The sequence below is a fragment of the Anopheles maculipalpis genome, chromosome 2RL (genome assembly GCF_943734695.1).
Source record: "Anopheles maculipalpis chromosome 2RL, idAnoMacuDA_375_x, whole genome shotgun sequence".
Lineage (NCBI taxonomy): Eukaryota > Metazoa > Arthropoda > Insecta > Diptera > Culicidae > Anopheles > Anopheles maculipalpis.
This window is the reverse complement of record NC_064871.1, coordinates 13,935,167-13,961,894: the sequence shown is the minus strand read 5'-3', so window position 1 is coordinate 13,961,894 and position 26,728 is coordinate 13,935,167. Positions and strand designations below refer to the sequence as shown.

The 26,728-nt window shown below is 44.5% G+C and overlaps 6 protein-coding genes across 9 annotated transcripts in view; 3 read left to right on the top strand and 3 right to left on the bottom strand.

Annotated features, from left to right (window-relative positions):
- Nucleotides 1-26,728, top strand: part of LOC126558879 (uncharacterized) — a 553,494-nt gene that overhangs the window by 33,938 nt on the left and 492,828 nt on the right. The window lies entirely within an intron of this gene.
- LOC126558878 (uncharacterized) overlaps nucleotides 1-26,728 on the bottom strand; it is a 521,842-nt gene that overhangs the window by 47,785 nt on the left and 447,329 nt on the right. Inside the window, exon 1 of one of the 2 annotated variants that reach the window (XM_050214957.1) lies at nucleotides 7,076-7,084. The exons of the other annotated variant lie outside the window; for it this stretch is intronic. The gene's annotated coding sequence lies outside the window, so the exon portion shown is untranslated. Of the gene's footprint in view, nucleotides 1-7,075; nucleotides 7,085-26,728 lie in introns of those variants that run through there. 2 annotated transcript variants of the gene reach the window in all.
- The window catches only part of LOC126557570 (RNA-binding protein Musashi homolog Rbp6), a 236,002-nt gene that overhangs the window by 128,735 nt on the left and 80,539 nt on the right, over nucleotides 1-26,728 (bottom strand). The gene's annotated exons all lie outside the window — the stretch shown is intronic.
- LOC126560110 (nuclear protein localization protein 4 homolog) lies at nucleotides 2,707-21,853 on the top strand. Its single transcript, XM_050216271.1, has 10 exons — nucleotides 2,707-2,760; nucleotides 2,811-2,960; nucleotides 3,046-3,147; nucleotides 3,218-3,417; nucleotides 3,484-4,211; nucleotides 4,287-4,447; nucleotides 21,029-21,262; nucleotides 21,350-21,537; nucleotides 21,627-21,752; nucleotides 21,820-21,853. Exons 1-10 carry the CDS (start codon nucleotides 2,707-2,709, stop codon nucleotides 21,830-21,832), a joined length of 1,956 nt encoding a protein of 651 aa, XP_050072228.1. The 3' UTR covers nucleotides 21,833-21,853.
- LOC126557070 (uncharacterized) lies at nucleotides 9,429-12,015 on the bottom strand. The gene has a single exon (XM_050212719.1). It carries the CDS (start codon nucleotides 12,013-12,015, stop codon nucleotides 9,430-9,432), a length of 2,586 nt encoding a protein of 861 aa, XP_050068676.1. The 3' UTR covers nucleotide 9,429.
- On the top strand, nucleotides 23,661-24,423 carry LOC126558870 (uncharacterized). The gene has a single exon (XM_050214949.1). The coding sequence runs from the start codon at nucleotides 23,661-23,663 to the stop codon at nucleotides 24,414-24,416; it is 756 nt and encodes a 251-aa protein (XP_050070906.1). The 3' UTR covers nucleotides 24,417-24,423.

Here is a 26,728-nt window from a genome sequence, read left to right as displayed (position 1 = left end):
CACAAACAAACACGTTCCGTGCCAAGCCGGTTTACTCACTCAAATGCTGGACATCAAAACTCGTCGTCGTCGTGTCTGAATCGAGCCGAGCCTCCTGCATCATTCCGTTTATGATTGCAAACGGTTCAAGACTCGCTTCGTTAGGAGGACACACTGTTAGGAAGCCTTTTTGCCCTTGGTATGGAGCACAACGGGAGTTCAATCAAAAAAGGGGTGGTTTGTGTGGGGGGGAAAAGCGCACAAACACGACACTGATAAACTGCAACGGTTCGGCAAACGCAATGAGTTGAACCTTACAGGAAGGATGGAGGGACCTAAACGGGGGGAATGTACTGTCCAATTGTCGTTTTGCTGCAGGAAGACAAGGGGAAGATCGGAAATGGGGTGGTTACGGAGAAGTGGCACCATGAAACACCAACGAGGAGATAATTGGCCAAGCTCGGGTTCGGTTCGGTCGGGAGCAAAAGTGTCCTCGAGTGGGTGGCTGGTGCCTTCTCGCCGTCTCGCACATGCGTTTTGCAAACCGCATTTGTTGCAGCCACAGCAGCCGGTAGCTGAACCGTACATGGTTCTTATAATGAAGTGTGTGTGTGTGCTTCCCGTTTTCAGAAAATCAGTGTGATGATTTGAAAATGTTATCTTTTCAACATTTATTTCTTATAAGGTTTATACCAAGAATTCTAACAGATGTCCACGTACTAATGTGTACTTTCTAGTCTATTTATTTTTGTGAAAATTTGTGGGACTCCCTGCTCTTCTGGGTCATCCTCAATGACGACCTTTTCGTCCTTTTTCCCGCGAAAAGCTCTACTGTACAGGTGCTCTTGAGGAAAGTCATCGGCAGACATACATATACACACACTATCGTTTTCCTCAGTTCCAGCAGAACTCTCTCTCTCTCTCTCTCTCGCTTTGTAGCTCAACGCTATGTTAAAGTTTTTCGTTGTGTTCTATAAATTGACTTTCATTTTCAAGTGCTCTTTCTTTGCTTTTGCTCTTATCGTCCTCCAGTGCAAGGCATCAGCAATGCGCGGGAATTTAAAATCGTTACAATTCTGCTACAAAATTCTTGGAAGGGAAGTTTTCCGGTTTTTTATTTTTTATTATCGCTAAATTTAATGTTGCAGGGAATGAAAAATAATGGCACGAATGGTGTGCAATTGCTGTTTCTATGATGTACTGGATTTGTTTTGGTTCGGATACTTTCCTTGGGAGGTAGAACCAATTAAATTTAATGGTGTTATGTTGGTTACGAATAAAGATACTTTTTTTAGATTTGTTAGTTTTCTGCAACTGCAAAACAAAATGTGTTCATATTGATTTTAATAATAATACTCAATTTGTAACCTTTTCGGATTATTTCAATCAATAGCCCATAAAGGGTTTATGATGCTACCATTATAAACTAACCTCAGTTCATTATTCCTGCATGTTTATTGCTTCACAGTTCATCAATCGTATCTTCTCCTGGACTTTCGTCGACTCATTGATACTTCTACATTGTCATCTACTGTTTGTAACGAGCTCGTTGTTATATGAAAAAAGTAAGTTGACGCCAGTAGGATCCATTCGAATGCGATGCCCTCCAGCCGAAGGAAGTCGTACAGATCATCATCGATTCACTGACACATTTGTGGCGGAGTGTTGCATTTGCAATACGTAGATAAAAGTACAAGCACCGCACCGTTACGTTATGAAGTCGAACAAGTTCTGAATGGATGACCCCCTTTTCATGACAATCGTTGCTTTCTATTAATCGATGCACGATTGATTTTTATGATATGTTCAGGCGATTTGTTTACAGCTTCTATATTCAAATGTAGTGAGGAATATTAGATGAATTCGCCAATGAAACGCGTGTGAAGTATAATGACATCATTAAAAGCAAGCAGCAAATAGGAATAGCTTCAATTTTTGAACACGAATGAACAAGTTTTTTTTTTAAATCCAGCTAATTCGCATCATTTGGCTTGAGATTAAAGTTTCATATGGCAACAGTTTTTAACTGTCCTTTTTTACCAAATTCAATTTGAAATGCTCGCTACATTTCGCCCTACACTGTGAATTACGTTTCACAAAATGCATCAACGCTAACGATTGAAATACAAGTTTCTATGCAAGGTACGGTTTGATCAAAACAGGAAGCAATTATTTCAGGCACTTCCACGGTATTATGTAAAAAAATTGCGACGATCATCAATTTTATAAAAAAAACTGGCTTCAACTCTATCTGCACTCTTCACCTTTACACCATAAACTCTTCTGCGGCTCACGATGAAATGACAATTTTCGCTTGCTTGGCCGTCAACGAGAACAAGCAACAATAAGAAGAGCAGCGGTTGATCTGTCAAAAAAAGAACAACAACGTAATCTTCCCTTGCAAAAGCGATTTCTGGAAGCCAAATTTATAAACCTTAAAGCGTCCATCTCGCACATCGAACCGGAAAATTAGTGTGCTTAAGCGTTAAAAAAGCAGCCACAGCTTACCGCAGCCGCAGCGCAGGACAGGATGTCCAAATCAAATAAAATTGTAAGTATCCGGGGACGCTCGCTCAGTCTCGTCCCGTTACGGTTGCCGTTTGTCCCGGAAAGTGATTTGTCATGTTGGTTGTTTTTCTATCGAAGAAGGGAATGTTTATCATTGCCCGGACGATAGTGCACCAGCTAGATAAATCATGCTAGTAGTTGGTAACCGTGGACACTAGCATGCCGGTCTGCTCTGGCGAGCTGCAAGAGCGGGAAGCTGGTGCTGATGTTTTCGTACGGAAATTTCTTTCTAACCTCAAACCGAACGATATACTTTCTACCAGGTGCTGCGAATCCAATCAGCTGATGGAACGAAACGCATCGAAACAGAGCAAACGGTCACGACAAAAGGCCTGTACGAGCTGGTCAAAGCAGCATGTGGATTTGATCATTACGATTTTGCACTGTACCGTGAGCGAAACTACACAAAGGAGGTGAGCTATGGCGTTGACAATCACAAACACTGACGTGGTCATTGATTACTGTACGGTTTTCCGATTTTCGCTTCGGCTCTTTCAGATTGTTTCGAGCGGCTCACAGGAAGTGAAAGATATTGGTCTCAAACATGGTGATATAGTATATTTACGTCTAGTAGAAGGACCTTCTACTTCAAAGGCCGCGGTAAGCTCGTAATCGAGGTATGATGCTTCCGAGCAGCGAATGTTAATTTGGTTGTGTTTTTTCGCTACAGGAACGAAGTGCATCGGTTAATTCGTTAGCTTCAAGCCACAGTTCCTCCCTGAGCAGTGCGACATTCAGCCGAGAGGCTACACCGTCAACCAGCTCGAAACCATCCACAGCACCGCCAGAGCTGGCTATCTTAGAGGATGCTGTCGACTTGGAACTATACAAGCTGGACGGCCGCATCAAACGTAATCGCGACGAGAAGCTGTAAGTTGGCCTCGCCACAAACACGTTGCGATACACTCTAAGTAGTAATTTCATTGATCGTTTTAGCTGCCGCCACAATTCGAACGGTTGCTGCGTGCACTGTTCACCACTGGAACCGTGGGACGAAAACTACCTCAAGGAGCAAAAGATAAAGCACTTTAGCTTTCACTCCTACCTGAAGAAGCTAACGTCCGGTGCTGCCCGGGGAAAGTTTGTAGCGCTCGAGGATTTGAACTGTAAGATTAAATCCGGCTGCCGAGATCATCCGCCGTGGCCGAAAGGTATCTGCTCGAAGTGCCAACCTTCGGCAATCACGCTTAATCGGCAACCGTACCGGCACGTGGACAACGTCATGTTCGAGAATACTGGCATCGTCGAGCGGTTCCTCAACTACTGGCGAACGAGCGGTCACCAGCGAATCGGTTTCCTGTTCGGCAAGTACGAACTTCACCCTGATGTACCGCTCGGCATTAGGGCACGTGTGGCCGCCATTTATGAGCCACCGCAGGAAAGCAACCGTGATTCGATACGCCTGCTGGACGATCCGCACGATGCGGATGTAGACGAGCTGGCCAGGCTGCTCGGTTTGCACCGAGTTGGGTGGATTTTTACGGATTTACTGAGTGAAAATCTGGCCAGCGGGACGGTAAAGCATGTGCGCAACATCAAGACACACTTTCTTACCGCGCAAGAATGCATACTGGCAGGACATTTGCAGAACAAATATCCTAACCGCTGCAAGGACTCGTCCAACGGATACTTTGGTTCGAAATTTGTGACAGTTTGTGTAACCGGTAGGTGGATGAATTGATGCATGCATGCCGGTGGTGCAAATGGGACGCTAACGACCCTTGTTTATTTGGTTTTAGGTGACGAAAAGAAACAGGTGCACATGGAAGGATATGCCGTATCGGCACAGTGTATGGCGCTGGTGCGAGACAACTGTCTCATTCCTACGAAGGATGCGCCCGAGCTAGGATATATTCGAGAGTCGTCCGATAAGCAGTACGTCCCGGACGTTTATTACAAGGTAGGTGGAGTCAATTTTTTCCTTTCCTTTTATTTGAGAATCCACAATCATTGTCTCGCGTTCCGGTGGTAAAAGCGATCGAGATACCGGTCTTCGGGCTAAGATAGAGGCTCATCTTTAAAACCTTTTCTAAAATAGGATCGCAGCAGCTCTTTTATTTGTCCTCTTCCGGAGGATCCATACACTCGAACGAATCATCTCTTCTCAGGTGTTAAACCTTCTCTATTCTTCATGGAATCATAAAAAAGCGAACTTGTATAGCACGTCCCGATGGCTTCCTTAGCATTGCCAGCAGTTTCGGGTTGAATCCTCTCGTAGAACTACTTCATATTCTCCATGTCTCCAAGGTTCCTTTAGGACAATTTCGGAATATTAAATACGAACAAAACAACTTAATTTCACCGTTTATTTTAGCCATTCTACCGTTGAAGGGTCTTGATCCGTTTATTATAGTTTTTTTGTTTGTTGCTGCTGTGGTTTTTGTTAAAGAAAGTACCCGATCTTCGCTGTTCGCTTCTTTCCCGTCCCCCTTTTTGCTGCACACATTACCGTCGTATGCCGTTGCATATATTACACGTAAAGAGTGCATACTCAACTAGATAAACCGTCACGAAAGCACGTACGTCGCGATTGTACTGTTTCCATATTTCCTTATCCTTATAAAAATCGATTTATACCCCATGGTTGTTTCCCCTCCGTCACCCGAAAGTCCGACTCTGTTCTCCGCTTATCATATTCGCACACACGCACACACATTTTGCTGTTGTTAATTACAGAATTGTTTCTATCAGGTTGCATATTTTAGCAAACATTTATTGTTTCCAATGCATGTTGATGATGGTGTGATTAGGAAAAGGTGAATCCGTTCCGTGTTTTCTGATTCTATTGATTGACGCAAGATGTTGGCAACTATAGGGTTTTATATGTATGTGTGTGTGTGTATGTACGTTTCCTATAGAATACTGTCTGCCCCGATTGCACACATTCCCCGATTACAGGATGTAACCCGCGCAAAGGAAAGCAGGTGCCGCGCACCTATTTTCTGCTTGTACTTTCGTTATCCATTGCATTTCGTTTCGACTGGTAAAGCTTATCTTATCTCCAACCTATCCACCGCCCATTGCAGATTCTGCTTGCATTTCTGTAAAAAATAGATACTAATCCGTTTTATTTCCAACATTTCTAACGCATTTTGTGTGTTAAATTGATGCAAACGTTCTGGATTGATAATTTTGCTATTTTTCCTTTTTTTATCGTGTTTTGCGTTATCACTTTTAACAGCAACATAGCAGAAGAAACTTAAATAGATAAAAAACGATTTTTTTGCTATCATTTAATTTGCACACTGATGTTTATGTTTCCGATATAATATTCGACATATTATTAATTTTCTTTTAGTACACATTTTAATTTTCGCGTAAAAGTTGTTTTTCTATACGACTTCTATTGTGGCTAATGTGCAATCGTGTGCTTCAAGTGCTTGCGTGTGTAAATTATTTATTATCATTGCTAACTGCAGCGTAAATCGTAAATGATAATTACTTTAATAAAAAAAATGTGTTATAAATGATAGGGGAAAACTGTTCAAAATCAACAATTATTTTGGAAACTAATGTAGATTCTCAAACAATTCATTTTAACTAACAGCATAAGCGTAACCAGGTTCATTGAAAACAACCCGAGAACGACGTTATGTTTTTGGTGCTTTTTCACCTTCCGCTGTACCGAAAGGACAGAGAAATTCGATTTTCATATGTTCCATTCGTTTTGGTTTAATACAAACACACCGCCCAGTGTCTTGCGGCAAGCTCTAAAACTTCCCACCACTCCTCGTATTCCGCCCGTTTTACCACCTGTCGTCGATTTTGTACTGCATTTTTGTTTGCTTGTGTTTTCCTCCTCACTGTTTGTCGTGATCAATGTAGCGGTTTTGCATCGAAGTTTAAATAGATACATATGTATTCGACGTGTTACTTATGTTGCTTTATCTTCGCTTCGTTAAATACATCAACATTTCTTTTCGCTGCTAGGTGCCTAATTAAAGTTCGTCCGATTCTAATTTTTTTTTCGACACGTTCCCGATCATCAGCATCTCGTCTTTACATACTCTTCGGAAGGATTTGGTTTCGCTTTGTTTCGGTACAGAAGTGCAAATAATAGTGTGTTAGGGTGCTGTTGCTCCTTCTGCTGCTGCTGCTGCTGCTGTTGCTGCTACCCACTACATGCAGCAGAAGGTACTCGTGTTCCCTCTAATTTTGTGTTTTTGATGTATTCTCGGCATCCATTCTCTATCGATCACCGGCGCTGGTACGAACCACTGGTTTTGAATGTAACATGCTTGGCTATGTTGCGTCTCATTTGTTGCTGTAGGATTCCGTGTTACTACATTTTATCTCGTTTACGCTGTTTGTATTATTGGTAGGTTTGGTTTACTGTTTCATTCCAAAACATTCAGTCTCTTCACAGTCATGCATTCTGACATCTATATAATTCTTACAATATACGCTTGCAAAGATCGCTCCTCAATCGGTTGTCCTGTTGTGTGTTTTTTTTTTCTTCTATACGCTTTCTTACAACAAACTTCGCTTAACGAGCTGCAATGTGTAAATAATGCTCATTCGCTCCTACAAACGCACACGTACACGAGTGAATAGAGTGGAGAGTAAAAGTTTAAATAGGTTTTTTTTTTGTGTGTTTACTTTTGATTGGTTTGTTGTACGCTGAACGCGAGAAACGCTTAATATTTGCCCGCAAAATGCTTAAGCAGCGCAGAGTTGCAACACCAGAATGAACCGTCAGACCGGTTTACCGATGTGCACAAGTGCTAATTATCGTCCCTAACGGCCGGGTTACATTAGTATTGTTAAAGTGCGCTTTGCTCTTTGTTTCTCGAATGCTTCAGCAGAGCAATTGGGGATATGGCTGTGTGTTTCGTTCGACAAATGTTTCGTTTACATGTTTTGTTTTGTGTACTGTGGTAAAGTTAACGCTTTGTAACACATTTATATATATTTGTTTGTTTGTTTTTTTTTGTTTCCATTTTCCATTTCACACATTGTTTTGTTTTTCTGTTTCAACTACTGCACAATAAAAATATAGCTTTCTGCATAATAATATTACGCTTCGTTTTCACGCAGGAATATAGATTTCTATACATTTTCTCGACTATATACGCTTTATTCCACTTACGTGCCAAAAACTATGCCACCTTTCGCTCGCTGGTACCTTGTTTGTGTATTTGTGTGGTGCGTGTATATCAATATATATAATTTTATCTCCTCCCGTTTGTAACTCCTGTCGTGCAGTCATTGTTTCATGTTTTAAACGATCTTTTCTTATCCTTTTTTCTCTCTCACTTCCGTCTACCATGTTCACTACATCATACGCTTAGCGTTCACACGTGTTACACGATTTCACTAACATTTAACAGTTAATACAATGCATTGTACTTTCTTTACGTTCATGATTTATACCGTCCCCTTCCCCCGTTTGTGTTTCATGATTTGTTAAACTCGTTCGCCTGTTATATTTTTGTTTTTAAATCTTTTATCTGCTGCTCTATTTTATGTTTTTATCCTTTTCACGCACGTTTAGCATTTTTGGTTGTTTGTTTTTGCGATTACATCGTTTGAATATAGTGTTGTTAGTAATATTTGTCGCCCTTGAAGTCATTAAAATGGTTTAAATGTTTCACAATATTATCGCAGCCGTTCTGCAACCGTTAAACGCTCCTAGTGCCCGATCTTGTCGAAATATGTTGTGTGATTTGTGTGTAGAATTGTTTTATTTTGTTTTATTTCTAATTCGCGGCTCTATACACATCCTTTTCTACTAGTGTTTCGATACATACGGTGTTTGTACCAATGCACCGTTTTTAGCATTCCGTCGAATAATTGTTATCGCTTCTTCGTTCATTAAACAAGGGAAGATCTTGTGTACTCATGTGGTGTACTGTTTTGCAACACTGTCCTTTGGTGGAATTATTTTATGAAGACAAATTCCATCGTAGTTGTTTTTGCCATTTTCTTTTGTTTACGTTAGTGTTCCGCTACTAACAGTAGTATGGTTAAAGTAAAGCTAAAACGGAAATGCATGCTCCTCGTGTCCTTGGATTCCCTTTGAATGGGTCCAGCTGGACGTTACTATTGTTGGGGTTAGGATTAAATATTTATCTCTTGAATTTTGTATGCTCCTTTACTGGTTTCGCTTCGTCTTACTATCACCGAATCTTGTGTCGATCGTTTCTCTGCATATGAATTTAGGTTCGTTTCGCGATCAGCTCAGAGGGTGGGTCATTCCGTTGCTAAAAATCCTCGTCCTATCATCGTGCGGCGTAATATAGTAAACGACTTCATATCCTAAGGAAAAGCTAGATCTATCCGTGTCGAATCCGTTCCGAGTTAGTTTTAAAATCGCTACCCTTGCCCTGCCCTAACCTACTACCGTGCGCGTGCGCCGTTCAGTCTAGTGTAGAAGCCGTCACTACCGCAAATAAGAACCGCGAAATCGGTTGGTCCGTTACAGCGCGCCCATTAATCCCGCGTATTCAGTGCAGTGAACTTTAGTGTAAAAAACGGTGTGATACCATTAATGCGTAACAGGAACCAAGCATGACTCTAAACAACAATACTAGCAGCAAGAAGTTTGTGAGTGTGTGTTGCGCGGATTAAACCGAAGAAATCAAAATTGTACTACAAGTCCTACTACACACCGCCCTACTTCGTCGTAGAGGGAAAAGGAATTGTTAAAACCTATCAAGATGCGCTGTTACAGCTGCTAACAAACAATGGATTCGAAGCTCAGAGCTTCTTCCACAGCATTGCTCTTTGGCAATTTATACGTACGTGCCCTATACCCATCCCATTCCTACCCAGTATAAGTAACAGAATCAAACTATCAACAAAACATGTCTCAAAGAAGCCTCCCCTACTTCACTACGTACATCCCTCGGTACTGTATCGAACTGTGCGTCGCTGCAGTCTCTACTGCCACTTGCCGCAGTTCGCGATCAGCACCGTGCTTTGCGGCTTCCCAGCCGAATCACCCGCCTGGCTTATCTTTTCCACTAGCTCCAAACCCTCTACCACGAACGCGAAGATCCCGGTGAAGCCACGCATTTCCCGCAATATAATGCGGAACTGTGATCCGACCAGACCCATATTATCGTGACGCTTCTGGCTGCGCCGCATGCCAACCGAGCCACGGATCGCCAGAATCTTGGTGTCATCCGGCATGAAGAAACCCTCCTCGAACACGGACCGACCGCCGCGTCCATTGTTCAGCTCGAAATCACCCGTAATGATGCTTTCGTTCTCCCAGCACTGGAAGATGCTACAGCCCTTGTACCCGAACCCGAGCTCGCCCGTGCACAGAGCGCCAAAGTTCTTCGCCATCTTCGGTGCCACATCGTTCCGCACCTCGATCAGAATGCGTCCGAACGGTTGACCGTTGATCTCGATGCTGAAGAAGTAGATCGGGTACACGTGCACGGACGGATTGCAGAGCAGGGTGGCAGCAACGGCAGCAGCAGCTGCAGCGGCAGCCGCCGCCGAACTCGACGATTGCCCCTTACCCGCACCGACCACCACCGAGGACGATCCGGCGGACGAGGAAGGTGCGGGCACGAGCGACACGACGCTTGAGCAGGACGATGACGAGATGAGCCCGCCGGGCGAGGCGAGCTGCGAGGAATGTTGCTGCTGCAGGGCGTGATGCTGATGCAGGGCGGACGAACTACCGGCCCCGTTTAGGATCTCGCTCAGATAACCCGAACCGGATCCGGAGGTGCGGGCCGAGCTGGAACCACCACCGTCACCGGTTGTCCGTCCGCTGCCGGGTGCCATTCGGTCTTGCGGTGGTGCGATCAGTATTGCGGAAGCCATGTCGTGCAGTTGGCTTGCGTACGTACCGGTACCGGTCAGCTGATGTTGCTGCTGTTGATGGTGATGAAGCTGCTGGGCGACTTGGTGATGCAGATGGTTCATGGTAACGTGATTCGGGGACTGCTGATGGACGTAATGATGGCCAGCGAGGGCAATACCATCCAGTGGACCAAGCTGTGAAGGAAGTGGTTGTTGCTGCTGTTGGTGATGTTGTTGCTGATGCTGTTGCTGCTGCTGCTGCTGCTGCTGCTGCTGCTGATGTTGCTGCGAGGGATGATGTTTGGTGGTAAGGATGTGGCGCGAATACAACTGCGAGATGCAATAGTTGGCAAGCAGTAGAATCGAGTTATGATGTCCGTTGATCGTGGCCGACCCAGCCACCGTCCCATTGCCGAACGAGATGGGATCGATGGTGTTGAGGTTGGAGAGCGCTTGCTTGATGAGATCGAAATCAAACAGCACACCGTAATGGTGGATCAGATCGTCCAGCTTGCACTGCAGAAACATCTCCTGATACTTGGACTGCAAACGTTGCTTCTCCATGTGCAGGTTCGCGTACAGCTTGTACGCTTCGGCTGGCGATTGCTGGTCCAGCATGCCAAGGAACAGTTTCGCCTTGGTAAGGTTGCTTCTTATTTCTGCCACCTCGAACGTTGGCAGATGGTTGATCAGCTCCGTCTCCACCTGCGTCTTGAGTGCGGTGCACGCCTCGAGGATCTTGAGCAGAAAGTCGCGCTGCTTAAACACAAAATGCTGCAGTTCGGCGAGCGATTTCTGCATCAGCAGCAGGTCGGACGCAATGTCCGTTCGTATCTGATCGCGTGCTTCCGCGTGTGTCTTCACCGGATGCTGTCGATGATCGTCGCCGCTAGCACAGGCTCGACAGACGGCGGTACTACACTTCAAACACCATAGCGCATTTGGCATGGCGTGTGTAAGACAGTTCTCACCCTTGCTACGATACTTGCCGGAACCGATGGCACTCACTATACCCGCACTACTTGTACCAACGCTACCACTGCCCGCACCAACACCGATACCACCGATACCACTACCAACCACAACCGCACTACCGATCACACCTGCCCCGTTCGTGGGCATTCCGGTGGATCCGTTCGAAGCCACCGAAGAACCGACACTGCTGCCCGAAGTTACGACCACACTAATACCACTGCCCACACTGCTACTGCTAGTGTTACTACCACTTCCACCACCCACGGCCACACTAATTCCCGACCCGGAAGCTCCATTGCCCGTCGCACTGGCCGTCGTGACCGAGCTGCCCGCGACCACCGCTAACGACCCACCACCATTGGTTGTGCTGGAGGTGGTGGCCACCGCACTGCAACTCCCGTCACCTCCGTTCGGCTTATCCGGAGGTTTTTTGTTGGTGGTCGTAGCGCTACCACTCGAGATCATGCTTAGATTCTGCGACAAATACAGGATGGCGTTGTGTGTCGGTAACGCATCCGGCTTCATATCTGGCCCGGTCAGCTCCGTACGCTTCCAGCAGTGCACACAGTACAGCTCGTTACCCTTCAGCAGCACCTGGTTGACGCACTTGAGACAGAAGTAGTGCCGGCAGGAGAATAGCTTCGGCAGTGCGTCCGTCTCGTTGAACGGCAGATGGCAACAGCTGCAAAGGATCAACTCCTCCAGCTCGGAGGGTAGCGGTGTGAAATCCATCGTTCGTCTGGTTGGAGAGATAGAGAGAGAGAAAGAGTGTTTGGAGAAGGAAGGAAAGGAAAATCGATAAGTTAATATGATCGAATTTAGAAGGCACAGGATTCTAACGGTTCGTTTTTCAGAATATGGTTCTCGGAGCTACGGAGACGAATCTCTGCCCTGTGTAACTAGATCCTTAATTTAATTTAATTGCACGTTCCCATATCCTACGACCTGTATTCCTTCTGCTTCTTCTACCAAAACATCTTCAGCGCAATTATGTTTCTGGAAGTGAGGTCTTCGGCCTTCCGTCTAGATGTTGCTGTACTTCAAACCACCGAAAAAGAGCACACCAGCAGTAGTATCATCCCCCCCGGAGCGTGACCTCTAAGTAGCACAAATTGTTATCGTTTGCTGTATGATGCGAGTTCGGGGGGTTTTTTTTTCACTGTTTGCCTTCCTTCCTGAGGACGAATTTTGGGTGTTTCAGCAGGTGAAGTCCCATAATTCGATTGTCACCCGGTGTGCCTACCACGGCACCATTCGTTCGAAAATTGAGCCGATTATAATGACCCGCGCGCCTCCTATCGCTCCAACATCCCGTCCCGGACGGATAGCGATCAAAAAGACGTGGCGGCGGTCCCCCATCCGCTGGCTGGACCATAATTTGAGGGTTTTTTTTTTTTACTTAATTCAATACATTTCTCACGCGTTTTGTGATGGTTGGTACCGTTGCGTTGGAAGCGAGCCTACGGATACACCGTCCACTTCATGGGTTTCCCTTCCGTTGCAAACCAGCACTGGGGGGAGAAAATGGAAAACATATTGCAGCACAAAACGGCCTGGCTCGGAGAAGGCTGCCGCGGATGACGAATTGAAATTCGGGCGTTCGATCGATGAAACAACTAACAAAGGTAATCGGTCCTACACTTGTTACAATGGCGTCTTTTTTGTTTTTGAACACACAATCCTTGTTTTTTGTTCTAAAATCACCTTACACACACACACACTTCAACTCACTATTTACTGTGCGTTGTCTGTTTTGTGTTTGTACGATATTACTGGCTGATAAGTATGCTCGAAAAACGAAGTGATGTTTTACAAATCAATATCCTCGGCAAGAGAGTAAAAAACAAGGAACCAGGAAACTTTGTCTAAAACGCTAAACTGCGCGCCGCTTCCCGAAAAAACCTCCTGAAGGTCACTGCGAACGTCGACCGAATTCAGCTGAATATGAGTCCTGCTTTCGGTCGGTGGACTCTAGCGGCCGTAATAAAGCGTCCACGGCTCTAGCACGGCCTTCGCCTGGAATTATGCGTGGTCAAACACACCTGCGAGTGGCTGCTACTCTACCATCAACATCGAGTGCGAACGGTGCTCCATTGCATCCGCGACTACTCGTTCGGGCGCCGTGCCCCCTCCCGTGTTAACGTTGGGGCATTGACTTGAAACTGAGTGCGTCACACGCACGCAAACTCACACACACACACACACACACAGGCACACAAACACGCGCTCGTCCTCGACTCAAGGACACACACGTTAAAAGATGGAACCGTGCAAGACCACTTGCCAACTTTAAACACACACTGAACAAACGGTCCAAGGAAAACACTAGGACAGGAAGATGCCTACGACAAAAGGGTCCCGCAGCCAAAGTCAGCGGGATGATTATCTGTTGTCGACGTTTCGACTGCACTGAGAAATGGTGTAGTTCCGATTGATTCTTCGGTGATGGAAGCGCGCAAAACAGCCGTCCAACAGCCGTCCTCCGCCTGGTCGATGCGTAGAATGGAATGCCGACAGGCGTACAGGGTCGGTGTGAGTGTTTTGTGGTGGGACAGGACGGAACAGGCAGGCAGGCAGGCCTGATCCAAAACTGTTTTGCCCCCACCGAGACACACTCTCTCGATGACGCACGTATCTGTTGATTTTTGTTTTTCCTTCTCCACCAACACGCACACATACACAAACACGCTTGTATCTACATTCGCGACACACAGACACACACACATTCCCTGTTATTACTGGGCAATATATCTCCCCCCCCCCCCCAACCCCCCATTACCGCCAAACACTGGCCTGGTATCTTGTGTTTTCCTTTCGCAAATGGGAAGCACTTTCTCTTTCACTCATTTTCACCAAGCGCCTGGTGTCGCGTTCTCACATTTTCCCGCCACTCACAATCGCTCTCACACACTCACGCATAAAAAAAAAGGTGTCTCTCACACACTGCTCATTATCCTTCCGACAATAAATTCGGTCGATTTTCACGGCTTCATTTTCAGCCCTTTTGCATTCCGTTCTCTCTCGCTCTTGCTGCTGTTGCTACTGCTGCTGCTTCTCTCTCTCTCTCTCTCTTAGTTTTTCCCTCTAATTTTTCTACAGTTGTTTTCTTTTTTCTCTTTGTGTGTTTGTGTGTTTGTACTGGTTCAGTCAGCGGCAGCTGTGTTGGAGACTGTTCCCCAAAATTCGCTGCCGTTTGCTCTAGCAAATATCGAATGGAAATGAGTAAAAATCCGGTACCAAATTTAGACTATCGGGCGTGCGTTTACTGCTTCTGCTGCTTTCGTGATCTTCCCCATTTTCGCTGGTTCCGGCATACAGCTTCGAGGGGGTGGGACGGGAAAATAGGCAAGCAAAAGGTTCCGCAACACGGCAAACAAGGGTCACTAGAAAACGAAACGAAAACACACATGACACCGTGTCCTAAGAAGACCACAGGGTTGGATGTATTGCGTATTAGGTTGTAGTTACGTGCGCGACAGCACCGCACGAACAAGGACAGCTGGAAGCAGTCAACTCGAAAGGAGCCAAATATCGTAATCAAACATTCGGTGCCAAAGAAAGATGCTTGAAGATGGTTAGGATAATCATGTTATTAGCCGACGTTACAGTGCTTGGTATACCCACATTTGTAAGATATTGATGATTTGGCTGTGATGTTAGACACTGCTGGAACACTGCACCTACAACAACAATAGTCACACACGCACACACCGACGGTTTTTTTTACATCATTTTCCTCCCCCGGTGCGAATGACGGGGGAGTAGGGAGATGTCCGTTTGTGTTTGATTCCTTCGCACCGATTGGTTGGATGTGTTTTGCGGCCTGTTTCGTGTTGTGTAAGAAACCTTTTGCAGCAAAAGATTTCTGCTTAGAGGATTTGGGCAAACATTTTTACACTTTTACACACACATACAGAGTCACGCACGCACACACAAACACACAGGGATGTTTCTTTTCGGCAAGGAAGGATACGAAGAATTGAGATTGAGGGACTGCCGGGGTGTGTTTGTGAGTCTGGGGGAAATCTCCCGAAAAAAGAAAAACAAACGTAATCACTGATGATCATCCGGGTGTTTTCGCCTGTTCGTCGTCATGTCCGTGTCCGTCGGAACGGTGCCTAGTGCTGGCGGTGGTCGTTGTGCTGCTGATCGTCGTCGCCGTTGTCCTTTTCGCTGTGGACATGCTGTTCGACTGACCCACACTGTGCAACCCAGGTGTACGGATGACTCCGGTCGAACAATCCAGAGCCGCAGTCGCAAGCCATACACACAAGCACGGGGAAAATTTGCTGGATGAGTTTTCCCTTGCGAGAGCACATACAGACGAAGCAGTACTCTCTCTCTCTCTCGTGAAAATGAACGATAATGAGTTGGCGAGAGATCACTCACATGCTGTGTATTATTGTCGATGGTTCGCTTTCGAGCAGTTGCCGTGATTGTGTTACGCCGACAGGTGGTGGACGAGTTCGTTTTCGAGCAAGTTTGTTGTTGTTTTGTTACGAGCGAGACCGAATGGTTGAAGAATTTATTTTAACCCGCCGAACATGCATGCTACTTGGGGCAAAATTTGAAATTCTGTTTTTAATTGAAGCTTTTTCAAATCTATTTGCACGTTGAAAATAATTTTCCAGTGTTCTTCCTTCTATTTAACCACACATTTGTTTGTTTGTTAGTATATGCAAGCAAATGATCATTTTTCTAAAAAATTCTTTATACCATTTTTGAAAGTTTTATTTACATGTTTTGCTAAAAAATCTCCTGTGAAGATGATGTACTATGGACATTCTCACAGCTCTATTTACAATTTCTCACAGCTGGTAACTCACGCTCGAATGTGAGTCTTAGCAGTAGTTTGAAATCCATCAAAAAGAACGTTCATCGCCAGGCGTTATCTCACAAGACTCCCCAGCAGAGGATGTACTACTACTCCCCTGTAGTGTTAGCATAAGCGTGAGAACTCGCACCGAACGAACAAAAACACAACTCTTTACTCTCCGCTCCCTGTTCTCTCGCTCTCGCGAAGTTTAGACGTACACCGTTGACCGTGACCTTGTGATCTGGTGTGCCGTGGCAAGGCAATAATAATCTTGCTTTGCTGCGGGAACACATTTGCACGCCTCACGTTTCTTTGCCATGTTCCGTCGTTGCAAGCGGTGTCCCGTTCCGGCACATCAGTGCCCCCCGTGCCTCGTCACTCTTTAGCGATGAACAGCGAAACCGCCAACCGGGTGGAAAACAAATACAACCGTACGGTGAGCGCGCGCGAATTGCTGCCTGTCTCTATCCCCCAAGCCCCCGCCCAGCGTCAATGTTTAGTTCCTGTTGGCGCTGATTGTGTGACTAAATAGCTTTTGACAAAAGTGAGTGGAGGTTGTGTATTATTGCCTTTCGGTAGACAGTTACTTTTGGGGCGGAAAATTGTCTGATGATGCGCTGATCCTGGCTTAAATACGCGATCAGTAAACGAACCTGTCCGTCGCAAGATTAATCCTCAAAAAGGGCATACGGATTACACTAATATGGGCGGGGAAAAGAAGGCCGTTAAATCGAGCCTGATTTCAATTCCCAATCACAACATTGTTTGTGTAATTCGAACCTTTTGCCCAAAGGGAGGATGCCGGTCAAGTGCTTCACTTCTATTGCCGCCGGAATCGGTTCGTTTACCGACTCATTTCCCTTCCAGTAGGTTGTTTTTGTTTTTAAACAGTATCACGTCCACTTCGGTATGATGCAATGCTCCGGTTAGAATTTTTGCCCAGCCGGTAAAGAAAGACAGAGCGAGCGAGTGAGGCAGAAAGGTCGATATAAAATCACACTTTTTACACATTTTCTCGTGCGCGCACTGAATATGTATGAGCGGAAAACACGGACGCACAAGGGCTCGATAAACTCGCTTTTTCGTTACTGCCTGGTGAAGATTTCGATTCGATTTACCGTTTGCATATAGTTTGTATTGTGTAACGGACGTCCTAGCAGTGGAAAGACGGCTTGGTACGGGTTGGTATATAAATTAGAAGAATAGCGAAATAGACCTGCTTGTGTGTAGAAGTGTACAAAGAGTCAATTAAACTCTGTGTCAAACGATGCCGAGCTTGTCATGGAGGCGCATGGTACGTGGTGTTGCATTGCGGAGTAGAAGCAATTTTCCGCGTACCACCTTTATATATGTATATGTCCACTCTCACTGCACATAAATCTTTAGCAAAACTGTTAAAAAAATAGCACTGTCTCCTGTAGCTTCATTTTTAATAACTATTCACCTAAAGCCCCAGCCGTCGACTCTTCAAACCATGGAGGCGGATGGTACTTCACGCATTCAAGCACACATACTGACGTTCCTCCAAATTACCTCTATTCTGGTGCTGTAGTTTTCAGCGGCTGAATGATAATTACAGCAATGACGGAGCGAAACGAATCATTACTACGTACTGATGAACTCGTGTGTGTGTGTGCTGTTTTTTTTTTTTTTGCACGTTTGTTTGTATTGCTTTGCCGTCGTCCCCCGAGCGTTCCGTGTCTCTTCCGCACTATTTCTAGCAAATTGTTTATTTTTGCCAAATCGATCGAACGCCGTCAGCCGGAACTGGGCTGGTAGATTCACGTTTCACGTCCCCCCGGTTCTCTCTCTCACCACTACCACTACTCGTGGTGGTCGCAACCGGCACGTATGTCAACTTCATATTGCGTCTTCTTGCGCTGCCAGTTCGGTGCTTTCGGGTGCAAACACATCGCGGGTTCACTTGCTAGAGAAAGCCATCACTGTTGTATTTCCGTTATTCACATTACGCTGTTACATAGGAGAATTTTGACTTCCGGCACTTCCAGAAGCCAACGCAATCACTTGCTGCAGCTCGTATTTCGACACGTCCTCGGTGGCACGTCTGCTCACCGCAACCGTACACTGGATTCTGTTGTATTTCGGCGGTGTCTAGTGCCGGGTTTGGGAGCGAGCGGCAACCCGAAACCTCGTAACGACCTTTGGATGATCGTGTCAACACTTGGGCTCCGTCCGCTACGACCAACACACACACACTAAAAGGGAGGGAAGTGGATGAACCACACACTGCAATAAAAAGCTCTTTACTGGTAAACCTGGAACCGCGGACGCGGAGCACAGCACACTTTGTTGTTGTTTAGGTGGCCCGCAAAAACTTAATGCGTATTTTTGTTATTGCCCATCCACTGGCAGACACTCGGCCACTCGGAGTCCGTGAGTGACACGACGCGCTCGTGAGCAGTGTTTTGCGGGAATCGCACCCGCACACTCTCGCACATTTTGTGCACAGTGAGCAGAGAATGAGAACAATAAATACGAACAGTGAGCCACACGTTTCTTATATTTTTTGTTTTTAATTCTATTCCCCACCCCCATACCCCTGCGGCGAGTCGAAAGGGGTTCACTTTTGTTTTCACTTTAGCGAGCGAGTTGCACGGAGTAGATAAGAAAAACGTAACGGACTGCAAACGAGGCACTGCACACTGGTTTAGTCTTGGAGCAACCTCAAGCGCGGTTTCGTCCATCGTTTTTTCCCCCCAAAAATTAGGTCCATTTTGGAATGGTTCGATTATCGATTACTATGATTAGGAAAGCTTTTACTGTTGCTTGTTAGGCTATCTGAATGACGAGACAGACGGAGAGAAGCCTCTAGGCTAAGCTGATTTTCCATCATGCGAAAACAATTATAAAAACAATACCCATTTTCCTGCTCCTCTGTACTTTATCTGCAGCCCCGTCCCATCCAAGCCGCCCTGCTTTGCTAAGAGTCATTGTTTTGTGTGTGCTGTCCAAATTTTGCTGTCGGATGGTCGGTTAACATTTTGTCATCCTACCTTTAGCGGACAATCAACGACAATGACGCACATTTTTGTATGAGACGCTTTTTTTAAATGGATTTCAGAAGTTTTTTTTGTAAATGCTCATTAAACACGACGATGATACAAGTAGTATAAAGATACAAAAAAATACTCCTGACTGTAGTACGTCAGCTTATAAATTCTCAAACAGCTGACAACAACCAGCTCTACTCCGCTGCTCAGCTGGCGATTTGTTTGCGCAACTCACACGGTTCATTCCACGCTTATTCCCGCGTTCAAATACAGCTGTCGCGTACGCAGAACAGTGTCGATCAACCTCGTTTAGACTCGCCGTTGAACAAGAACACTTTATCCTAAATAGCGATCGTGGCTACAGCAGGCACCGTCGTCTCGTGTAGCGTGACTGCAAGATCCATAATGAAACATCATCATCATCATCCCCATCAGCGTCGCTAGCGTGTATTGATTGGGCCAAGTGCCATTACTAATACTATGCAAAAGTGGCGCCTATAAACCGGCAACACTGCTGCCGGTAGGTTAAACAAAATATATATAAAAAGGGTTATGCAAATTACGCCGCAATCACGCGAACTGTGAGAGAATACGGTGCTGAGTGAGTTTGAGTTTTGTGAGTTTTCCTCTGCGCCTGCAAAGCGCACTCGGTGGGGCATATGGTTATCATCGTTTACTGACCATCTGCCGCCACTAGCATCTACTAGCACACTAAAAGAGTAATTTTCCAAAGAATATTGTAGTATACAATTCGCTTTGCCGCACTATAATTCGGCTTTGATATGAGTGAGCAACTGAGTGACGCCGGTACGAGAGTAAAGTTCAACATCGTCTAGGTGATCGTTTACGCGCCATAAGCGCTCATCCGGAGCGTCATCGTTTGTATGGCGGAATGAATGGTGGACTTAGTTAATTGAACCCCTAGGACGCGGTCATCTAGGTTTAATAAAACCGGTTTTGTAGGTCATATTTACGGAACATCTATATTTTACTGTTTTATGTGAGATTTTTATGGCACTCAATCCCAACCAAACAGCAACAGTTGTATGAGATAATTGCTCGATTTAGTCATCCTGTCATCAGACTATATTAGTTCCAAATGACGTAATTTACGACCCAAAATATATTCTTGATTTGTGATGTTGAAGATTCTCCACGAAACATGTATGAATATAGAATCCTTATAATGTCGTTACTATACACATTTCTACCTTTATAATGGCTGCGTCTCTCATGTTGGGATCGATCATTTAATGGACTCAATACAGTAACAAATAAAGTATGCCTTGAAAAAAGTGACAAAATGTTCCGATTTTACATGCGTTCGCACTGTCACTTTGATGTTTGAACTGTCAATCTGCTCAATCCGGTGTTGGAAAATGACTGCCATTGTGTCGTACTTTGTTCTATGCAAAGTCTAGACATGATCGAGTAAATATCTAATAGATTTTGGAACTTATGGAAACTGAAAACCTTCCTCCGAACTGGTAATGGCCATTTAAATTATAAAAAAAAGCTCCCAAAAGATGCCATTTGCATTACAAAGGCTGCCCTAAAAAAAATTATATCCCAAACATCCTAACCTTAACGTTTCCCAGCGTGCCCCATAAAATTAAAGTAATTTCTTGGCAAAAATCACGGGTGAACTAATAAATTAGGCGACTTTTTATCTCATAAAAATCTCAAAAAAAATCTTTTTGTCTTCTATGGCTACAGTCCCTGCTAATTGTCCCAAGGCGACTTCCCAGGGAGTAAAGATATTTTTGTATATTAAAGAAACAACGCACGAATAAATAAATAAATGAATAATTATGTAAATAAATAAATCATCTAATTTTTTAAACCTCTCACCGAGATTTTGTTTAATCTCTGTTTAATAATTAATCTGTTTTTAATGTTCTCAATGTCTTTATTGCAGGAAAAGGACGTCTATGGTAATGAGGTGCAACGCTTGGGGCGACCGCTGCCGGTAGAGTATCTGTTGGTCGATGTGCCGGCCTCGACACCGCTCGTTCCGCTGTACACATTCCTGGAGCGGAAGGATGTCAAGCAGTACTTCCCGGTCGAGAATAGACTGATCGATGGTCACATACAGGATTTTTCTGCCCTCGCCGACTATTTGGCAAAATCACGTTCGATGCCCTTCCTGGATGTACGTTGCGGCGCTGTACTCTTGAACTGTTTGATTGTAACACATTTTTCTCAACTAAATTCTCCCGTGCTCCTTTTTACCCTGCAGGCTGTGTCTGATTTTCACTTGCTGTTTTATCTGTACCGCATGGAGGATATGCTGCCGATGAAATCCCAGCTGGGCCCGCTGCTAGAAGCGGTTCGTACCAAGGATAAGGCAAAGGCTAATGAATGGAAATCGCGAGAGGTGTGGAAAACGCTCGAAGAGCTAATTGAGGCCAGCTCGAACCATGATGAGTAAGTGTGTTGCTTAGCGGCATTTCAATGCGGGAACCCGTAACTAACATCCTTCCCCTTTTCTACTACTGCTCATGCTACCGTTCCAGCTCTAGCATGAGCAATGATGTCGAATTTGTACCGAGTGGCGATGCGGAACAGAACTGGATTTGTACGTTCTGCACGTTTATCAACAGCCGGGAGCTGCCTGCATGCGAGATATGCAACCTTCCCAGGTACGCCTAAGCTCAATGAACTAAATTAAGGAAGCTTTTTGAACGTTTACGGTGTCTATCCTTTCAGATCCAGACAATGAAGAGCTTAGTTTGGTGAGAAAATGTCTACTCTTGTAGGCACAAAATTTGCTAGCGTCATCATTAACTCACAACAAAGATCCTGTGAAACATTGCAAACTTTTTAAAAACTAGCGCACTCTTCAATCGACGAACCTACACGACTGGAGCGGCGGCAGATGTGCTTTGGGAGGCAAACTATTATCGTGCAGCGTTACGGCTACTCACACGTAGAGCTATGTAAAGCTGGGGAGGGATTTTTTTTTTATCTAATGCATAACGAATATCACTTCGGTTGACCAGACACTCGGGAAAGGATGGAACAAGATGAACAGGTGTGGTATGGTCAACGCAAAACACACTCTCTCTCTCTCTCTCTTTCTCTCTTCTCACACAAACACTCCATTACTCTCTACGTCATACTGTTTCTTGAGGGGTGCATTAAGGTAGCAGCTAAGACATTGAGCGCAAGTGATGAGCCTAAGCGTAGGGAAATGATTAAATTATTTATTCAATAACAACAGCATCTGGCTACGATGTGAGTGAACCATTCTCTGTTTCCTTCTTCCCCTCTCCCTCCACCCCTCCTCCAGGTGTCAGCGTTCAGATAAGGTTATTACAGAGATGATCACATTGAAGGTGGAAGTCGACCGTCGAACAGAAAAAAAAACTGATAAATCGATAGCAAGCGTAAACTGATTCAAATAAAGTTCATCATACAAGCACCTGCTTGCATTATGGTCCTTTCGATTGAAACGCGATGACGGTTATTGTTCTCGACACCGAAGAATTTTTCTCTCAAGTATTTCCCAATCTGTGAAGCATAAGAGTAAGGAGAAATCAGAGCCGCAAGCACAATCATTAGAAACATATCTCAACCCGAAGGATGTGATGTTACATGTGAAGCATGCTATTTCCGAGAGTGTTAATCTAGTTGAAGAAGAGTCTTCTCGTATCATGATAAAATTATTTTGGACGTAATCGTCAAAAGTTTCATCGATGAGGAGATGAAGGATAGAAATGGATCACTACACCAACCGTTGAAAAATTAGATTAGACACAAAGAAAGCTTGACTCGTTCCATAAACGCTTGACATGTAGTTGGAAACGCATTATATCGGTACTATACGGGCATTTCGTATACTCACGGTTGAACATACGGATATCCGAATTAAACTTCCGGGATATTGGAACATGTAGCAAGGACCGGAGTTCAAAACCCATTCGAACCTTTTCTTCGTAATGAGGAGTGACTATCGAATTACGTGATACCAGCAATTCTAGCAAGGTAATCGATGAGATGATCGATGTTACTTAGTAAATGGTTAAGCCAATAAGAAGAAGATGTTCTCATTTTTATTGCATAAGTCTGGATCTCGGATATGGGATCCCTTAAAATTCATTCCTATCGCCGTATGTCCAATCGTCCATTCACAGGGAGAGAGAATCGTACTGATACTTGATGTTGATGTTGTAGACCGGCAAATCGGTTGTATTGCCTGATAACTAAATCAGCATCACTCCTTCACAGTTCTATGTTTATTTGTTTTGCTTGGGAATTCCTCGCCGTAGGATGGCGGTTTCAAACACGTTTGCAGCTCAGAGATAACCTTATAAGAAATTGGAAGTAACGCATGGTATATAAGCAAGCGCGAACAAGTCTTATCGTTTCATTAGTCTGTTGCTGTTGAGTTAGTGATGCGGTGGTTGTACTAAGCGTGCTTCTAATATCCCTCATAAGGAGGTAAAAAATAAACGCATAAACAACGCCATCAACAGTTTCGTCCAGCTGTGGTGTTAACGCCCTTTAACATTTATAAATTTCAGCTCCAGAAATATTTGGTCCTAATCATGACATCTTTACGCACCGTGTCGATAGTTTTGCTAGTGGGCATCAGCGCTATTACCTTAGCGACTGGCGCTAGAAAACAGTCGGAACTTATTTCCGACATCTGTTCCAGCTCCTTCACCGAGGGACAGTACGACTCACGGGATGTATACAACCGCCGTGTGCGAGATCCCAACAAACACATCTCAGCCCGCCTGGTACGCTACTTCCGTTTCGGTGGTATGCTGCAAGCAATTGCAGAGGAAACGGACCTTCCCCGCGATAAGCTAGTGGCGGGTGGGGCGAGTCAATTTCAGGATCAATCCAGTGGTCTCGGTCAAACCATCCATGCGGCTCACATCATTCGCGTTGAATCTATTAACAACAAGCTCGACAAGAAGAGTCCATCCCTTAACAGAGCATTGCAAAACTATATTGGACACACGCAAAATGTACTGCGTGCCGCAAATGCTTGGCATGGCGTTGGTGGTGACATCGATAAATATCAATCGAATCAACTGGCGGTGTTAGCTTCGATTGATTTTAAGACTGCACTAGAAACGAACGATCGTCGCACCGTGGAAACGATGATAACGGATTTTCGTAGTATCATTGATAAGTATGTGCGAGATGGCACCCACACTGAAGATGAGAAAAAAATTCTCGATTCGGACAAAGTGATTGTGTACTGCGTTGCGCCGTTGATGTTGCACGAGGAAGGTAAGGCAGGATATAATATGGTGAAAAATGGAGAATTTGTGACAAAGTATGATAAATAAGAAACGTTTTGCAAGCGTGAGTACTCTGAATTAGAACGGGAACGACTGAGAAATACAGAATCTCTCCAGGAATAATGAAAATCTTTTAGTCGAGGAGATTGTTGGCGCTTTGTGTGTGGAAGTATCAGAAGACACTACGGATAATACAATAAAGAACTCTGTGAACTGCTGAATAATCAGACTTTAGTATAACGAATAAGAACCACAAGGGTCCGTACATGTACTCACGCTACAATTATGGTTAGCGTCATGAGATTATGGTTAATTGGTTATTTTTGAAATCTATTTTTCATGAAATAACTGAACGGGGGATGAAAGAAACGAAGTGAGGTGTTCCACAAACATATGTGCGACGAAAAGACGCGTCCATCGGTATGCCGTACGTTAGGATCGGACCAAGAATGGACGAGCTATCGTCGATTTTCCATGGGAATGCTGTTGGTTTCCGCAATAACTAGGCGCGGGGTGGAGGGATCGGGTTGAGGTGTTGGGCAAAAAGATGCGTGGCCTCAAGACGCATCCAACGGTACGCCAGGATCACACCAGAAATGACCGAGTGGGCATGGAAATGTTGTTGTTTTCCGTAATAACTGGGCGGGGGGTGGAGGGATCGGGTTGAGGTGTTGGGCAAAAAGATGTGCGGCCTCAAAACGCATCCAACGGTATGCCGTACGCCAGGATCGGACCAAGAATGGACGAGCTATCGTCGATTTTCCATGGGAATGCTGCTGGCAGAACCCCCCCTTCCCAGTTTTTGGAAAACCCCCCATAGTTCCCTTTACTATCAAAAATATGTTTTAGAAGGCTTTTTTAAAGAAACTTCAAGAAAGAAACAAAATTGAGGATGAATTCCTTAAAATGGGGAAAACACTCTTAAATTGAGGGGAAAAATATTTGTCATGACGGAAAGAAAATAATTTTCTGACCACTTTTTAAATCTCCATTTGCTACCTCTTCACCTGTTATGCTCTCCTGTTACTCCTGGTCAAATTTTGCCGCATCGAAATTCGACCTTTTTTGGCACAAAAATCCGGCCATGAGCGACTGGTAGTAACAGGAGAATATGCATTCGAGGAGGTAGCTCGTGCCGGCCAAAAAATCCCAAATCCAGTTTTAATTTTCGAAATCCAAGTTACAGTTGAGTTGGAAATTTTATGTTTGGATTTCAACTTTTAATTTTGACTCGGGATTTTAAAACTAATTTTGGATTGGAATGGAAATTTAAAAAGTGGTTAGAAAATTATTTTCTTTTCAATTTTGTTTCTTTCTTAAAATTTTCGTTTAAAAAGACTTCCATAACATATTTTTTAATCTTAAAGGGAAGGGAGGGGGATTTTTCAAATCACTGGCAGGGGAGGAAAAATCGGAGATAACTCGGCCATTCTTTTTCCGATCCTGGCGTACGGCATACCGTTGGATGCGTTTTGAGGCCGCACATCTTTTTGCCCAACACCTCAACCCGATCCCTCCACCCCCCGCCCAGTTATTACGGAAAACAACATCATTTCCGTGGAAAATCGGTGATAACTCGCTCAGTTTTGATCTGATCCTGGCGTCCGGCATACCGTTCGATTCGTCTTTAGGCCTTGCATCTTTACGGGGTCGGGTATCGGAGCCGATGTTCGACAAAAAGATGCGTGACTCAAAGACGTATTTAACGGTATAAAGAACGTCCCAATCGGACCAGTAATGACCGAGTTATCGAATTTTTTCTGATCCCGTGGAAAGACCGAGGCGGTTTGCCAAGGGAATGCTGGTGGCGGAAAATCCTATTTAGTCTTCTTCAATATTAAAAATCACGTTGTGATGGTCTTTTTAAACAATATTTAAAGAAAGAAACAAAAATGAGAATCGATAAATTAAATTTGAAAATACACTTTAATGCAGCAGAAAAACATTTTTCCTGACGGAAAGAAATTATTTTCTGTTACCTTTTTAAACTTCGATTTGCTACCTACTTGGCTGGTATGCTCTCCTGTTACCTACTATCAAATTTTGCTGCAGCGAAATTCGACGAGACGAAGCTTGCGGATCAATCTTGAATCCCAAGTGACCAAGAATAAATAAAATAAATAATTACTTTTGTAGGTGTTTTTTTTATTTTGTCGGAAAAAAACATGTCATCTTTGAGGATTCATAACTTGAAAAATACTTAGAACAGTGGGAGCATATATAATTTCACAACAAAAAGAAGAAATAACTTAACTTTCATCAGTGTATGGCATTGATATTGGATAACGTATAAAAATGTTATAAACTTCCGAAGCTGTTGGTTACCCGTGTATCCCGGTTGCCAGGAATGTGAACCTTTT

Bases quoted from the DNA above. Each gene is read 5' to 3' on its own strand.
- LOC126557070 (XM_050212719.1), bottom strand. From the start codon at position 12,015: ATGGATTTCACACCGCTACCCTCCGAGCTGGAGGAGTTGATCCTTTGC.
- LOC126558870 (XM_050214949.1), top strand. From the start codon at position 23,661: ATGACATCTTTACGCACCGTGTCGATAGTTTTGCTAGTGGGCATCAGC.
- LOC126560110 (XM_050216271.1), top strand. From the start codon at position 2,707: ATGCCGGTCTGCTCTGGCGAGCTGCAAGAGCGGGAAGCTGGTGCTGAT. The intron at 2,761-2,810 runs GTACGGAAATTT...ACTTTCTACCAG, and splicing joins AAGCTGGTGCTGATGTTTTC to GTGCTGCGAATCCAATCAGC. The intron at 4,212-4,286 runs GTAGGTGGATGA...ATTTGGTTTTAG, and splicing joins TGTGACAGTTTGTGTAACCG to GTGACGAAAAGAAACAGGTG.